General features: G+C 52.2%; 1 protein-coding gene across 2 annotated transcripts; it reads right to left on the bottom strand.

The window, feature by feature from the left end:
* Positions 1-652: 652 nt before the first annotated feature.
* LOC128047831 (DNA dC->dU-editing enzyme APOBEC-3C-like) lies at positions 653-15,527 on the bottom strand. 2 transcript variants are annotated; one of them, XM_052640215.1, is made up of 8 exons: positions 15,408-15,527; positions 13,722-13,878; positions 9,967-10,246; positions 9,682-9,796; positions 3,112-3,268; positions 1,934-2,201; positions 1,557-1,672; positions 653-820 (listed from the first exon to the last, which is right to left on the bottom strand). In XM_052640215.1, exons 1-8 carry the CDS (start codon positions 15,419-15,421, stop codon positions 809-811), a joined length of 1,119 nt encoding a protein of 372 aa, XP_052496175.1. In that variant the 5' UTR covers positions 15,422-15,527; the 3' UTR covers positions 653-808. The 2 variants fall into 2 exon arrangements, with proteins under 2 accessions (XP_052496175.1, XP_052496174.1); XM_052640214.1 differs by lacking the exon at positions 653-820 and having other exon boundaries at positions 1,539-1,672.
* Positions 15,528-16,150: the final 623 nt, after the last annotated feature.

Genomic DNA, 16,150 nt, shown 5'->3' with positions numbered 1-16,150 from the left:
GGGATGTCTGTTGCTTCAACCAAGAACACGAAAACACAGTTTCAAGTGTGTTGTTTCCCCAGTCAAGTCTGTGGTCAACTTCATGCCATGAAGTTTTACTTTCCTTATTAACAACATTATTTTATTTGGCTGTGCCAGGTCGTAGTTGTAACATATGGGGTCTTTTTGTTTCGGCTTGCAGGATCTTTAGTTGTGGCATGTGGGATCTCGTTGTCCCCTGACCAGGGCTCAAACCCTGGCCCCTTGCATTGGGAGCAAGGAGTCTTAGCCCCTGGACCACCAGGGAAGTCCTTATCTTATTTATTTAGACAAATGTTAGATACAGAGAAGGAATAGAGCATAGTTGGACCACAAAATGATCCCACTATTCCAGACTCTACTAGGAATTCTAAAACAAATTTTTCCTTAGTGCTGTACCACTAAAGTTCTTTGTGAACATGACCGTGAAGTCGTTCAGTCAAGTCCGACTCTTTGCGACTCCATAGACTGTAGCCTACCAGGCTCCTCTCATCGTTTAATGAAGGAAAGACTAATCCTAACCTAACCCTTTTAGAAAGTAAAGTTTTACAGACTTTCAAATTGTCTTTATTTATTTTTTTTTTCAATTAAAAAATATTTTCCCACTTAGAAAACGGAAGAAAAGACTCTGGACTTGGGAGAGGGTCAGGCATGCCCGTGGAGCTTGTTACTCGATCCGGAGAGTCAGCAGTTCATGAAGCATTGAGATGCCCCAGGATCTGTCATCTTGAGTCACTTCTTCATGAAAAAGGGGATGAGAGTCTGATGCTGAAGCCTCTGAAGATCTTTTCTAAGCCGGGGCCTGTGAGAGAGGAACGAGAATGCTTTGATTGGCAGGAAACTGTGAGGGAGGTAGGGGAGGAGAGATGATGCTGAAAATGCAGGGACTGGAAATGCAAAGGGAAAGAACGGACTCAAGTGTGCCCTGGAGGCCTGGAGGGAAACAGAGCACTAACGAGAATTTATTAAGGAGCTTCCCTGGTGGTCCAGTGATAGAGTCTGCCTTCCCATGCAGGGGACTCGAGTTCGAACCCTGGTAGAGGAACTAATATCTCACATGCTGCAGGGCATCTAAGAGGCTGCGTGCCACAAAGAAGTGTCAGTCACTCAGTCGTGTCCAACTCTTTGCGGCCCCATGGACTGTAGTCCACAGTAGCGCGCCAGGCTCCTCTGTCCATGGACTTCTCCAGGCAGGAACATGGGAGTGGCTAGCCATTCCCTTCTCCAGGGGATCTTCCTGACCCAGGGATCACATCCGGACCTCCTGCATCGCAGGCAGATTCTTTACTATCTGAGCCATCGGGGAAGCCAGAGAGAAGACTTGAAGCAAACAAACAAACAAAAAGGGTCTATCGAGAGAGACATGGAAGGAACTCCAAACGCCTGGGAGAGGGAGCCGAGAGGAGGTGTCATGAGAAAAGAGAAAGGGGTGAGGGGTGGGAGCCAGCAAGGAGAGGACAGAAGACGGAAGTGGGGAGGCTGAAGCTGGGAAGGGAGTGGGGGAGAGGCCAGGGCCTGCCTCAGGGCCAGCTTCTCACTGTCAGGATCCTTTGGAGCCTTCGCCTTATGCTAGCACTGTATTGCTCCAGCTTGTCCCAGGGCTGGAAGGGCCTCAGCTGGTTGTCCACAAACTGTTCCCAGCAGTCTTCAAACTCTTGAGATATTAGAGAGAGAAATAGAGTCAGGCCCCGAGGGCAGAGGAGCAGCAAGCAACCCAGGTTCCCTCCTTCCTTCCCCCTTCTTTCTCTTCCTCTCCCTGGAATTTCACCTTCCAGGTGGGATCACACCTTGAGTCCCAGCTGGGCCTGCATCCTTCCTGCCCAGCCTCCCCTCTTCTCCCTCTCCCACTCAGTGGCTTTCATACTTGGAACTTGCAGAACCTCCAGGCCACTGACAGCTCTGTCTCTCTTCCTACCTGTGTGGGTCATGACAGCCACTGAGATCCCAGCTTCCTGCAGCTGCTGCAGCCCCCTCCGAAACGGCTTGATCCAGTGGAAGTACAGGCGGGAGGCAAAGATCTGCAGGTTCAGGTGGTCATTCCTGGTGATGAAATCGACCAGTTCACTGGCACAGTTCGGGCAAGGGCTCCATGTGGTATAGCAGATGATTTTGTAGCTCTGGCTCGGGTTCAGATTCAGTGAGTTGATCTTGTCAATAAAGCGAATTTCTGCATGGCGCTGCTTCTGGAGAGGGTATCAGACAGACAGCAGGAAGGGGTGGTTAGAAGGCAGAGGCCAGACGTCACACATGGAGGGTAAAGTTGGGGATGAGGGGCTCTATCCTGTGAACTTTCCAGTATGTGAGCTTGCCGATAGCACAAGGAAAGAACCTCCTTTCGCTCATTATGTATTCCTTCACTCACTCACTCATCCATTAACCCCACATATCTGTATCCTGATCAGAATCTGATGAGGGTCCTTGTGACCAGAGGAGATGGGTTGTAGACCAGACACCTCCAGACTTCGTATTTAGTCACTAAGTTGTGTCTAACTCTTTGCGACCCCATGGACGATATATAGCCCCCCAGTCGCCTCTGTCCATGGGATTTCCCAGGCAAGGATCCTGGAGTGTGTCGCCATTCTCTTCTCCAGGGGATCTCCCCAACCCAGGGATCAAACCCGCGTCTCCTGTATTGGCAGGTGCATTCGTTACCACTGAGCCACCAGGTAGAGTGTGAGCTGGTGTTTGGACACAATCAGGAGGTTGTCTGGAGATGTTTGAACCTGAGGGTACCAAGGAGCAGGTCAGGGAGGGAGACAGGAAGAACAGACAGGTAGAAAGGTGAGCAGAAAGGCAGAAATGTGATGGAGATCTTGCAGGTGAGGTTAGGTGCTCAGTCCTTGGAAGAGCGCTTGGCTTCCCGGAATGATGACTGAGCTGAGCCCTGGAGGATGAGAAAACACGAACTTCTCAAAGAGGAGCAGGAAGACTTTGTGCTGGAGGGAAGGGCTTCCGTGGTGGCCTGGGGATGGGGAAGAAGGTGGAGCGTTCCCGGGAAGCTGGGTTAACTCAGCCTCTGCCGAGCCTTGGGATCCCCCTGCATGGATGGGGTCAGCCTCTGCCTGCCCTGCACCTGGAGGACCCGCTTGGCACCTTGTTTCGGAAGCAGCCTTTGTCAAGCGTCAAGTCGTCAAGCTGCTTCAGCTGGTAGCACAGGTAGGTCTTCCTCCGGTAGTAAGGTGGTGGGACCCGGGGCTGGTTGCCAAACTGCTGCTTGAATAGAGTTTCTCTTAGCAGATTCATTGTGTTTCTGTGCAACAAGGAAGGAGAAAATCCAAGATGCAGAGAGTGTTCTTTCTCTGGCATCACCTTAGGCTTGGTTACATTCTGAACCCAATTCCTTGGGCTTGCCTGGGCCCTTAAGGGGAGGTATGGGAGGGTCTCTTCCTTCTTGGCTGACCAGGGAGACTGGGTAGGGAGACGAAGAGCGTGAGTTCTCCCACCTCAGAGACCACCTCCCACCTCTGGCCTGAAAGAGATCCCCCCACTCCAGCCCATGCTAGAGGACACTGCAGGTAGGATGCCTGGGCTGGGGTGGAGCAGGGGTGCCCCGAGAGCTGAACACGGCATGTCCTTCCTCGGCTCTCACATCTTTGTCCTGAGCCGCAGACCCCTCTGTGTATGTCCCACAAGCATCTCAATCCTGTGTCTAATATCAGAACCCATTCTCTTTGGGGAGTGGGGGGATGGAAGCTGGTGTTTTCCCTTTAACTCTTTGTGCTCTTGGCTGATGTGTGTGTATCACACTTCTGTCTGTAGAAAAAACACAGAGGTACATGACCAGGAAAACTTGCTGTCACCAAGGCTGTGTTGCCACAGATACTTTTGGTGGAAGCACTCACTTAGCTTTTTCTCCCCCTGCCCATTATGCTTGTACTCTGTAAAGTATTTTATTTTGTATCTTGCTTTCCTTCATGTAATGCATTGCAAAGTGGCCCAGCCCATGTGGAAATGCAGAACCACCAGGTTCTAGTATGTGAGCTTGCCCATAGCACAAGGAAAGAACCCCCTTCTTTCCTTCATTAGGTATTCCTTTACTCACTCACTCATTCATTAACCCCACACTCCTCAAGCATCTGTATCTTGATCAGAATCCGATCAGGGTGCCTGAGGCCAGAGGAGATGGGTTGTAGACCAGACACCCCCAGGGCTTCGGAGTTGTTTAGTCACTAAGTGTGTTTGACTCTTTGTGACCCCATAGACTGTAGCCTGCCAGGCTCCTCTGTCCATGGGATTTCAATAAACCCCATTTCTTTTCAATAAATGCTGCTGGCTTTGCACAAATTGAAGCAGGTGGATACAACCAGGAGCCTTCCTGCCAGACCCCAGGGAGGTGTAGGAAGACATGCTCTGGCCGGAGCCCCACCACAAGTGGACACTCAAGGCCAAGCAGATGCCAACCTGAACAAGCATGGGAGGCTTGATGGCCTCAGACCACTGTCCTTTTGGACCCGCCATCCATGGTAATGTCACTTGGCCTATCATCGCGTCAGACACAGGTGACCTCAGAGCATCGGAACTGGCATCTGGACACAGGAACCAAACCAAGGATGCCCTCACAGCCTGGACCCTGGGTTGTAACATTATCCTACAAGGCCGGAAAAGCTTTGCCATATTTCCTGCTGACTCACTGAAATACCACCAGTTCCACCAATGAAAAACCATTTCTGGTATCTGGCATTCTAATTAGCAAAGCCACAGATTTCACCAGTGGAAACCTATCTCATTAATGGAAACCTAACATCCCTTGTGTTAATCAGTAAAACTTTAGGTGGATTTGGAGAACAACTGCTAAAGAGACCATCTCTGGACTGTGACCTTTTGTTACCCGCCACTGACCTCCCCTAAAGTTCATACTCCCGGTGAGGGGAACTGGCGGCCAGATCAGAAGGGAAATCCCATTTGCAGCACATCCGAGACAACCACTGCCCCGTCTGCCCAGAGTCTTCCTGATTTTAGCCCTGAAGTCTCCACGTTCTGGGAAACTCCCCTGTCCTGGAGACACCCAGACAACTCAAGGCTTAGACCCTTCACATTTCAGACAAGAGCATTTATCTTCATAGCACGTATGTTGCACCTTGACCTTGAATAGCTAAAACTGTAGGTGTGACAGAAACAACCTTTAAGAAGTATTTAAAGACCAATTGAAATTTTCACACTTGGTAGTGTCTTCGTGGGAAATGAGTTATCTTCTTATCTTGGAGAGTTTTCCCTCCACAGAGCAGAAATGAGAGTATTCTTTTGCAAAATTGTGCCTTTAAAATAGTTTTACAAAAATGCTTTTGTAGCTGACTCCAGACATTGTTTCAATCATCCTTGAACCCAAAGTCTAGGATTGAGGGGGCACAGAAAGCTTCAGGAAGACCTGGGGGCCATGTCTATGGGATATGGCCAGGGCCAGACAGAGAGATGGCCAGGGACACAGACAGACAGGCTGTGGCAGGGGCGGGGCTGGGAGTCTGAGGCAAGAGGAGGAACAGAAGTGGAGCCCTGCAGGGAAGGAGCCAGAGAGAGAACCCAGGGCTGGGAGTGGATGGTGGCAGGGCCCGAGGCTGAGAGAAGAACTGGCATCGATACCTGGTCCCCGCAGCCTGGCTCCAGCCCCGTTGGCAGTCTCGGCTTGCCCTGGCACTGGGCTCTCTGGCTCCACCTCCCTCTCAGCAGGCTGCCCTTGGCCTTGGGAGAGTCCCTTATCTGAGAATGTTCCCCCACAGCTTTCTGAGTGGCAGGTGCCCTTCTGGCCTGGAGAAGCCGAGGTGGGAAGTCCTAGGCTGGTTTTCTTTTTCTCCATCCTCTTCCTCCTCCCGGGCTCTTGACTTACCTGGTTTGGGGAGTCCAAACACAATCTCCTGATCCAGCCCAGCCCTCTGTCATAGACACTCCCAGGACCCTTGCTTTTAGGACAGCGCCTGATCTGAAAGCGACCTCCCAGCCATCTCAGCCAAGGTCCCACCCCCTTCCTGTTTGGCACCAGGGGTGGGAGGGCCCCGGGGTGCTTTGCTTCCTCAGGCTCAGACCCACCCTCTCTGGGGCCCTCCCTCTTGGCAGAGCCCAGCCTCTGATGGACCGACATTATTGCCAAGGGGAAACAGAAAGTAAAGATGCTGGCGAGGGGCTGGGCCAGGCCCTGGCTGTAGAGAGCAAGACAGAGGCTGTTCCCACCGGGGGAAGGGCAGGCTGGTGCTCTCTCCACCCCACCCCGGCTTGGCACTTTGTTGTCATTTAGTACCCTGGCAAGACTCTGGGCAGGGTGGAAAAGGAGCACTGGGGGGTCAGCACTCTAAATCTTCACCTCCAGCACTGTGTTGGGCAGATCTGTACACCATCAGCCACCCCAGCGCCCCAACAGCCTCAAGCAGGGAGGATCGTTATCCTGACATTTTAGATGAGGTCCTAGCACAGAGAGGCCAAGACACTCTCTCGAGGTCGCACAGCAAATAAATGAAAGAACTGGAAAGCTGTCCAGGCAGCCTGGCCCGGCTCCCTCCTCCTGCTTCCCCATTGTTCCATTAAAAGGAGTGGGCGGAGGGTGGGTACAAAAGAAGGGGTAAGCTGCCCCTGGTCACGTCAAGACCTCCAGATGAAAAAGCAGCTCCGGGGAAAGCGGAAGCCTAGGGAGGAGGTGTTAGAGCAGTCACAGCCGCCTCCGGTCCAGCGTACACACTAAGTCAACTTTTCCCTCACACAGACCCTGCACGCCCACCCTTCTGCCCCACAGGCCCTGGTGTGGCCTCGGGGGTAACAAGAGCTTGAGTAGGAAGTTAGAGGATCTAGAAGAATGCTGTCCCCTTTACTTCCCTTTGTCCTAATGCCCAGGGTCACAGCCAATGGAAAATTCTAGAACGATCCGGGTCCTTCTGGGAAGACTGATCAGATCTGCACACTGAAGTGTTGGTCAGACTCAGAGAGCTAAGTTGCCCCTGGCCTGAGAAGCAGGAAGGGTGGACAAGAAGGCTGAAACCCTTTGCTGGCCTTTCCCTAATGACAGCAATCCTCCAGCCCGGCCCTAGAGATCCCCGTGAGCTGCCTGAGATGGGCCGAGATGCAGGTGTGCTGGAGCGGGACATTTGGAGCCAATTAGACGCAGGCGTGCTGGGAGCAGGACATTTGGAGCCAATTAGACGCAGGCGTGCTGGGAGCAGGACATTTGGAGCTGGCCACTGTGGCCCTTTTAATGCTGGAGACAATCAGGAAGTGCCTCATCCACAGGCGGGTCCGTCTGTGCCTCCCTCCTTGAAGGAAACACCGACAGGGAGGGCATCGAGGCAGATGAGCTGAAGCAGCCAGGGACCCCCCTACCCACCCCCCCGGGACTCTGCTCAGGACCCCCAGGCAGCAGTGCAAACAGGAGGGGAGAGCAAATGGACAAGCATCTGCTGCCACTGACAATTCACAGCCAGATGCCAAGAGGAGTGGGACCCCCGACCTTCTCCACGAGGACTTTATGGCAGATTCCAAACCGACAGCTCCCCACTTGCTGGTGCTTCCTGGGCCTCTGGTGGCCCAGAAACCCAGCTCATCAGGAGCTTACTCTCTTTACCCCTTGCCACAGTTCCCGCCACCCTTTCTGGAATCTCCACCGAGCTCCTCCTCCTCAGTGCATTTATGTGGCTGCTGGCTCCGCAATCACAGGGCCAGACACTCACATTCTGGTCTACCTTGAGCAGCCGAGCTGTGGTCTCTGACCTGACTCCTGGCAGCCCTTCCACTTTCTGTTCTGCTTTTGGGAGAATCTCTGATCGTCTCAATCCTTCCGTGCCCAATCCTACTTTTTCCCCTAAAGGCTTATTTAAATGTAAACTTAATCATTAACTACCCCCCCAAACACACTCTCCATCACCATCCTCAGCGCTTCATCGCTGGCAGCATTGTGGGCATGGGACCAGGAATGAGCTGAGTGAGCACGGGCTGTGATGATGTCAGAGTGACCGAGGGGTGAGGGTGGGGTTGTGGGGGCACCAAGGTCTAGAATGGAAGCAGACGAGTCAGGGTCAAGGGGTGGGGGCATAACCTGGAGAGAGACACACAGGACCAGGATCCTGCTGTCACTGCGCCCGCTCAGCTCAGAGATGCCCTTGGTCATTGAAGAGGCTGAACTGCGAGCCCCAAATCCATATTCTGAAGTCCCCACTTCCACTTCCTCAAAATGTGACCATAACTGAGACAGGACCTTGAAGGCAGTGATTGAATTCAGAGCAAGCTCTTAGGGCGGGGGTCCCCAGCCTCTGGGCCATGGACTGGTACCTGTCTGTGGTCTGTTAGAATGGGTCTGCACAGCAGAAGGTGAGCAGTGGGCAAGCGAGCAAAGCTTTATCTGCATTTACAACCGCTTCCCATCGCTCACATTACTGCCTGAGCTCCGCCTCCCATCAGGTCAGGGGCAGCATTAGACCCTCACAGAAGCACAGACAGGGCTTTCCAGGTGCCATTAGCGGTATAGAACCCCTGCCAAAGCAGGAGCCGGAAGAGACTCGGGCTCAGTCCCCGAGTCGGGAAGATCGCCTGCAGGAGGGCTTGGCAATCCACTCCCGTGTTCTTGCATGGAGAATCCTATGGACAGAGGAGCCTGGCGGGCTGCAGTCCATGGGGTGGCAAAGAGTTGGAAATGATTGAAGCAACTTAGCTCGCACATACGGGTGTGCACACCCTACTGTGAACTGTGCAATCAAGGGACCTAGGTTGCACGCTCTTTATGAGAATCATCCCCAAACCATCCTCTTCTCAACCCTCCGGTCCGTGGAAAAACACCGTCTTCCACGAAACTGGTTCCTGGTGCCAAACGGTTGGGGACCACTGTCTTAGGGTGACTTACTCCGATCTGACTGCTGTCCTTCTGTGCGCTAAGTTGCTTCAGTCGTGTCCGACTCTTTACAACAGTATGGTCTGTAGCCCGCTGGGCTCCTCTGGCCAGAGGATTCTCCAGGCAAGAATACTGGAATGGGTTGCCATGCCCTTCTCCAGGGGATCTTCCTGACCCAGGGATTGAACCTGCATCTCCAACATCTTCTGCATTGGCAGGTGGATTCTTTACTACTAGCGCCAGCTGGGAAGCCCCAACGTCCTTATAAGCAGAGGAGATTGGGACACACAGAGGGACTCCAGGGGCTCCCCAGAGGTCACGCACAGAAGAAAGGCCATCTGAGGACACAGCAAGAAGGCAGCCACCTGCGGCCAAGGAGAGAGGCTGCAGGAAAACCCAGCCTGCCATCACCTTGGGCTTGGACTTCTAGCCTCCATGACAGCGAGGAAAAGAAATGCCTCTTGTTAAGTCACCCAGTCTGTGGAGTTTTGTTGCCGATACCCTAGCGAACGAATACAGTCACTCCCATCAGGAATCCTCGTTCTCTGATTAGTCAGGTCAGGCTTCAAGGTTGTTGTTTCAAATCTCATTTTCACATGTATACATGTTCACACCCACTTATGTTCAGTTCAGTAACAAGGTTGGGTCAGCGTGTGAGATGGGAGGAGGCGGGGGCCCCTTGCTAGGGGAGAGGGAGATGCTGGGGGAAGAAAGGAGAGAGGACCAAGGAAAGACAGGGTGGTTCAAGGGCAGGGGCCCGGCAGGACCGGGGGAAAGAGGAGGCTGAGAAGGGAGGTGACGGTGGGCGGAGGTGAGGGGGAGGCCGTGGGTCGGGGTAAGGGGCAGGCTAAGGAAGCCCTCACCCGAGAATGTCCTCAAGCTCTGCAACCAGCAGCTGATAATTTCTCTTCAGTTTCTTCCAAGGCCTGAAGGGCCTCCTCTGACTGTACACAAACTTTTTCCAACAGTATTTGAATTCTGAGATAAAGAGGAAAGCAGAGCTGTCTGAGCTGGGCCTGTCCTCCCTGTGCCCTGGGCCCTCCTCCCCGCTCCCCAGGCTCCCCTCCCACTGCCCCCTTCCTTGGGGGGTATTCTAGGCGCCCCTCATCCCTCCCCTCGCCCAGCCCCCCAGCCCCCTCTGCTCTCACCTCGGTAGGACATAACATCCACATGGGCTCCCTGGTCGCTCAACCCGAGCAGCCCCTTCCTGTACTGTGGTTTCTGGAAGTAGTAGAGGCGGGCGGCGAAGATGCTCAGCGTCACATTCTGGTACATCCCCAGGAAGCCCGCCACCAGCTCCGCGCACTTCATGCAGGGGCTCCACGACATGAACCAGGTGATGTGGTAACACTCGTCAGGGCGCAGCTTCTTGGCGCAGAACCAAGACAGGAAGCGGCGTTCGCTGTGGCAGTGAGTCCCAGCATAGACCTGGGAGAGACAGAGGAGGAAAGCGCGGTTGTTCTTGGCGGCAGAGCGGGCCATGTGGCCGGGGCGGGTGGTGGGGGGGAGGAGGGGTCAGGGGCTGGTGTCCCAGAGGCAGGTGGCTTACTAGTTATCCCTTCCCTCCATCCGTCCCCTCCCTTCTTTTCTTCCTTAGTTGTCCCTTCCCACAGTCATCCATTCATCCCAACATCCATCCTCTCAAGCATTCATTCTAAAAGTATCCTGAGTCCGGCTTCGTGCCAGGCCCTCTGGAGTCCAGGTTGGTTCCCTGGGTGCTGTCTTCTAGGAGGCTCACAGAGCTGCCCTGCACCTCAGGGAACCCACCAGCCACACACCTCTACAGAGCACCTGACGTGTGGCTTGAGTGAAGGGAGATGTGTGGCAGGTGTGAAAATACACAGTTCAGGGATTTCCCTGGTGGTCCAGTGGCTAAGACTCCACGCTCTCAATGCAGGGGGGTGGGGTTCAATCCCCGGTCAGGGAACTAGACCCCACAGGGCGCAACTAAAACAGATCCTGTATGCTATAACTAAAAGAACATGCCACAGCTAAGGCCTGGAGCAGCCAAATAAATAAATATTAAAAATAAAAAACACAGTTCGTTTCAGTGACTTAGTATGAACAAAAAAGAATGCAAACTATCTCATGAAGTTTTAGATTAGTTATGCATTAGAAAATACATATAAGCATATAGCTTAGATATACAGTCAATTCTCTGTATCTGAGGGCTGCTCATCTGTGGATTCAACCAACCACCTATTGAAATTATTCAGAAAAAGGAAATTCCAGAAAGTTTCAAAAGGCAAAACTTGAATTTGCCCGGCTGGCAACAATTTACGTAACATCTTGTTCATTCGCTAAGTTGCATCTGACTCTTTATGACCCCATGGACTACAGCACTCCAGCCTTCCCTGTCTTTCACCATCTCCCGGAGTTTGCTCAGAATCATGTCTATTGTGTTGATGATGCCATCCAACCATCTCATCCTCTATTGTCCCCTTCTCCTCCTGCCCTCAATCTTTCTCAGCATCAGGGTCTTTTCCAGTGAGTCAGCTCTTTGCATCAGGTAGCCAAAGTATTGGAGCTTCAGCGTCAGCCTCAGTCCTTCCAATGAATTTTCAGGCTTGATTTCCTTTAGGATGGACTGGTTGGATCTCCTTGCAGTCCAAGGGACTCTCAAGAGTCTTCTCCAGCACAATTCGAAAGCATCAGTTCTTTGGTGCTCAGCCTTCTTTATAATCCAGCTCTCACATCTGTACATGACTACTGAAAAAACCATAGCTTTGACTATACGGACCTTTGTTAGCAAAGAGATGTCTGCTTTTTAATACACTGTCTAGGCTTGTCATACGCTTTCTTCCAAGCAGCAAGCGTCTTTTAATTTCCTGGCTGCAGTCGCCATCCACACTGGTTTGGGAGTCCAGGAAAATAAAATCTGTCACCGTTTCCCCTTTCCCCCCATCTATTTGCCATCAACTGATGGGACTGGATGCCATAATCTTAGTTTTTTGAAAGCTGAGTTTTAAGCCAGCTTTTTCACTCTCCTCTTTCACTTACATCTATATCGTATTTACAAATGTTTATGTAGCATTTACATTGTATCAGATATCACTTTAAAGATAATCTAAAGTATATGGGAGAATGTGGGTAGGTTATATGCAAATGCCATGCCATCTTACATATGGAATTCAGTATCTGCAGATTTTGGTGTTAGCAGGGTTCTTGGAACCAACCTCCCGCTCCATACAGAGGGATGACTGCATTGCCCAATACCTTATCAGTATCAATTTCATCGATTTCTCTTAACCTTTTGAATACTGGGTAGTAGAAAAAGTCAGATGACACGTATGACTCGGATTGTATTTTGATGGGGTAATATTGCTATGGCGCACACTCCTACCCCACCTAGCCCATGACAGCTGCCTTCCCCAGGTAGGATCTGAAAAGGCTGCAGGCGGGTGGGGGACATTTTGCAGGACTGGTGAGATGTTGACACAGGAGCCGCAGGACAGTGGACTTATTAGGCACTGCTGATGCTGCAGTGGTCAACCAGGAGACCTGGCCATGTGCTCAAAGCCAGCTGGCTGACAGGCAGGATGAAGGTTGCGGGTCTGCCCTGTGAGATCCCAAGCCCTAGGCTCAGAAGCGGAATGGGTGTGGCAGGCGAGGACCCAACCAGCAGAGCAGCTACTAGGGTCTGATCGGCACTGGAACACAATAGACAAGACTTCCTAAACATGTCATTGTTGTTAAGTCGCTAAGTCGTGTCCAACTCTTTTGTGACCCCATGGACTGTAGCCCCCCAGGCTCCTCTGTCCATGGGATTTCCCAGGCAAGAATACTGGAGTGGGTTGCCATTCCCTTCTCCAGGGGATCTTCCTGACTCAGGGATGGAACCCATATCTCTTGCATCTCCTCCACTGGCAGGCGGATTCTTTACCACCAAGCCACCAGGGAGGCCCACATGCTTTCCTCCAAAGCTAAAGGCCAAGCTCAATGACAACTCAGAGACCCACCACCAGCAGACTCTAAACAAAGCCTGGTGGGATGTCAACTGCCATCCAGTATGAGGTTTCAGGAGCGTCAAGTAGAGACTTCACAGGCCAAGGACTTAGGAAAATGTATGGAAAGACACAGAATTCCCCGAGAGCCTCCAAATGGCATAGGACTGATTACAATTTTCTCCACATTATCAACTGGCTTATGAACCTTTGTATTACCTGTGACAGAGGGACACCATTTGTGGGACTAAAATTTTATCCCATTTTTGAAACAGGAACTAGATTGGAACTATTACCCTGGGCAAAGACATCGGACACTATCACTGCGGTGTGCCTGTGCTTGTCCAGCTCTGTACGATCCCAAGGACTGTAGCCCACCAAGCTCCTCTGTCCATGGAATTTTCCAGGCAAGAATACTGGAGTGGGCTGCCATTTCCTTCTCCAGGTGATCTTCCCAAACCCGGGAAAGAATCCGTGTGTCCCGCATCTTCTGCACTGCAGGCAGATTCTTTAGTGCTTGAACCATCCAGGAAGGCCCATCACTGCTATATCCGCATTCTTTTATTTATCTAGGCCCCACCAAACTGCTTGCAGGATCTTAGTTTTCCATGCCCCCTGCCCTGGGAGCACTGAGTCTTAACCACTGGCCCACCAGGGATGTCCCTATAACTGCATTTTTGATAAAAACTGGACACACTGCAAAAGGAATTTTCCTAGTATCTGACATAACACAGTCTGAGAACGAATGAATGGCAGTTGTGATTATATCCCCTGGTCATAACTTTGGGAAAACGACTTGTGCAACGATCCTGAAACTTCGACAGTTTGCCCATCCACTCCCTGTTCCCGGGCTTTTCCTCCCTTGGCGGGACACAATGCCGGCGGCACTTGAATCTGCGCTGCCCGCACTGCAATTCTAAGGCACCAGATATATGCGATGAGTTTCCTGGGGCCCGTACCTGGTTATGAAAGACCCCCCAGTCGAAGGAGACAGGTGAGCGGTGTTTCCATCTTTCCACCCGGTAGCAGATGTAGGAGCAGTTCCGCCCATAGGCATAGAGTAGGTTGTGAAACTGGAAGTAGAAGGTTTCGGGATCTAACCTCGCCACGTGGTCGCTGGAGATAAAAAGAGAAAAGAGAAAATGCAGAGAGCGCCCCCCTCCAACCCTACCTGGGCATTCCTCCCAGCTGGTGTCTCCTGAGTGCAACACCCTGGCCACTCTTGGTGCTTAGCTTCCCAGCAACCCTCCTGGGCCTTGGGGATTTCCTGCTGCCTTTGCAGGCAGGAAGGAAGACTGGGGAAGAGGAGACGATGCTAGGTCAGCAGGGTGGGTGACGCCTCCCCCTGGGGCCCAGGCTCTGCTCTTTCCTATAGCACCCTAATCCCCACTCCAGTTTTCCTGCCTACCATTAGTAAAACATTAAAAAAGTAATAAAAACCTCTGCACTACAAAATAATAGCCTTTGACATTTCAGTTCCATTCATCCCTGACTTTTCACTTGTGCATTTGTTTGCTTGTGTAAATTTTTGTTGGAGTAAAGTCATTTTGTAACATTGTGTTAGTTTCTATGGTCCGGCAGAGTGAATCAGCTATAGGCAAACATGCATCCCCGCTCTTTTGGATTTCCTTCCCATTTAAGTCCTCACAGAGCACCCAGTGGAGTTCCCTGAGCTGTAGAGTAGGTTCTCCTTAGTTATCTATTTTATACATGGTATCAATAGTTGTTTCAGTTTTTTAATGTGAGGTTAACACCTAAACTCACCAGCTCAGGCTACTGTTTCAAGTGCTTTCTGTATCTGAACTCATCGACTCCTCCCCCAAAATCCACGGGAGCCAAGCCCATTTTATAGAGGAGGAAGCAGGGATACAGCGGGGGCAAGTAGCCCGCCCAAGTCACACAGCAATAAGTGATGGAGCTGGGCCAGACCAGGCCATTTCCCGCTGTGCCATCTGTGACCTTGCAGCCATGTGAAGTCTTGGATGTGGCTTTCTTTCCTTCTCACTTTTAAAACAGGAGCACTTCCTCTGATCTTTCCTCGATTCTAGGCTCGTGGTACAGGTATAAACGTGAAGCATGGTCACCTAAGGTGTGGCCAGGTTGTAAACCATTTAATGGATTTATTTAAACCAATGGTTGTAAATAAAACCATTTATTTTTCGGCTCAGAGCTGAGGTATCCTTGGAAGAAGGGATGTCTCTACTTGCCTCAGAAAAGTATTCTCACACTGTGCTTACAGTGGTCTAAACAGTAGAGAAAACGGATCGGAGTGCTGTAAACACAATCCACCAGCTGCTTCAGCCATCCTTTGGCCAAATTCTATGTGTTCATAGAGGGTGCAGCCCAGCACAGGCGGGAAGAGAACTGGCCCGACAGCATTTCAGACTGGGAGCTGGGCCAGAGGACCCTCAGAGAGGCGTGGAGGTGTGGGAGGGGCCAGTTCGAAGCAAGAGTGGGCGCCCCATCCCCGGAACAGGGCAGACTCCAAGTGGGAGAGGGTCCTTTCAGAAAAGGTGACAGAGGGGGTAAAAAGAACGGGGCTGGAGCTGCAGAGACTTCAGGGAGAAGGAGGCTGAGGCACAAGACACAGCCCTAGAGACCTCGGGAGAGGGGGCCCAGTAGACAGAGCGGGCGGGCAGCAGTACCTGATCCAGGGCATCTGGCTGTAGCCTCGGCAGGCTGGTTGCAGCCCTGGCCTTTGTCTTGAGTGCGGGGGCTCCACTTCCTCTCTCAGGACTCTCGGATAGAAAAACCCCTTATCTGTGAGTGACCTCCCAGGCCGGCTCTGCGGAAGCCCGCCCTCCTTCCTGCTTTGGCACCGGGGGTGGGAGGAGGGCCCCGGGTGGGAGGGCCCCCGGGGTGCTTTGCTTCCTCAGGCTCAGATCCACCTTCCCCTGGGCCCTCCCTCTTGGCTGAGCTCAGCCTCTGATGGGGCCAGGCCCCTCCATGGGGTAGGACCTGACGTTACTGCAAAGGGAAAGAGAAAGTAAAGATGCCCAAGAGGGGGATGGGCCAGACCCTGGCTGAAGAGAGCAGACTGCGGCCCGCTCCCACCGGGGGAGGGCAGGCTGGATCCCTCTCCACCCTACCCCCTCACCCAGCCCAAATCTGCGCCTCACTCTACATGAATGAATGGACGTCATGAGGGAGTGTGGCCCTTATGAGGAAGGAGACTGGTGGGCTCCAGGTTGGAAATTTACAATAAGCCACCCTTCTGGTTGCATTTCCTGAGATAAGAGATAGGTGGGTTCCAGTTAAGGAATTTACAGGGTCAATAGCCAGTCTTTGACTCCTCCCTCAAGGGGATAATCACGACAAGGACAATGAAAGGGAAAAAACCCTGTCTGACAGAGGAGACCCTACAAACACAGAAACTCTCCTTGGAGTC

This window comes from Budorcas taxicolor, chromosome 5 (assembly GCF_023091745.1).
Source record: "Budorcas taxicolor isolate Tak-1 chromosome 5, Takin1.1, whole genome shotgun sequence".
Lineage (NCBI taxonomy): Eukaryota > Metazoa > Chordata > Mammalia > Artiodactyla > Bovidae > Budorcas > Budorcas taxicolor.
This window is presented reverse-complemented; position numbering and strand designations above follow the sequence as displayed.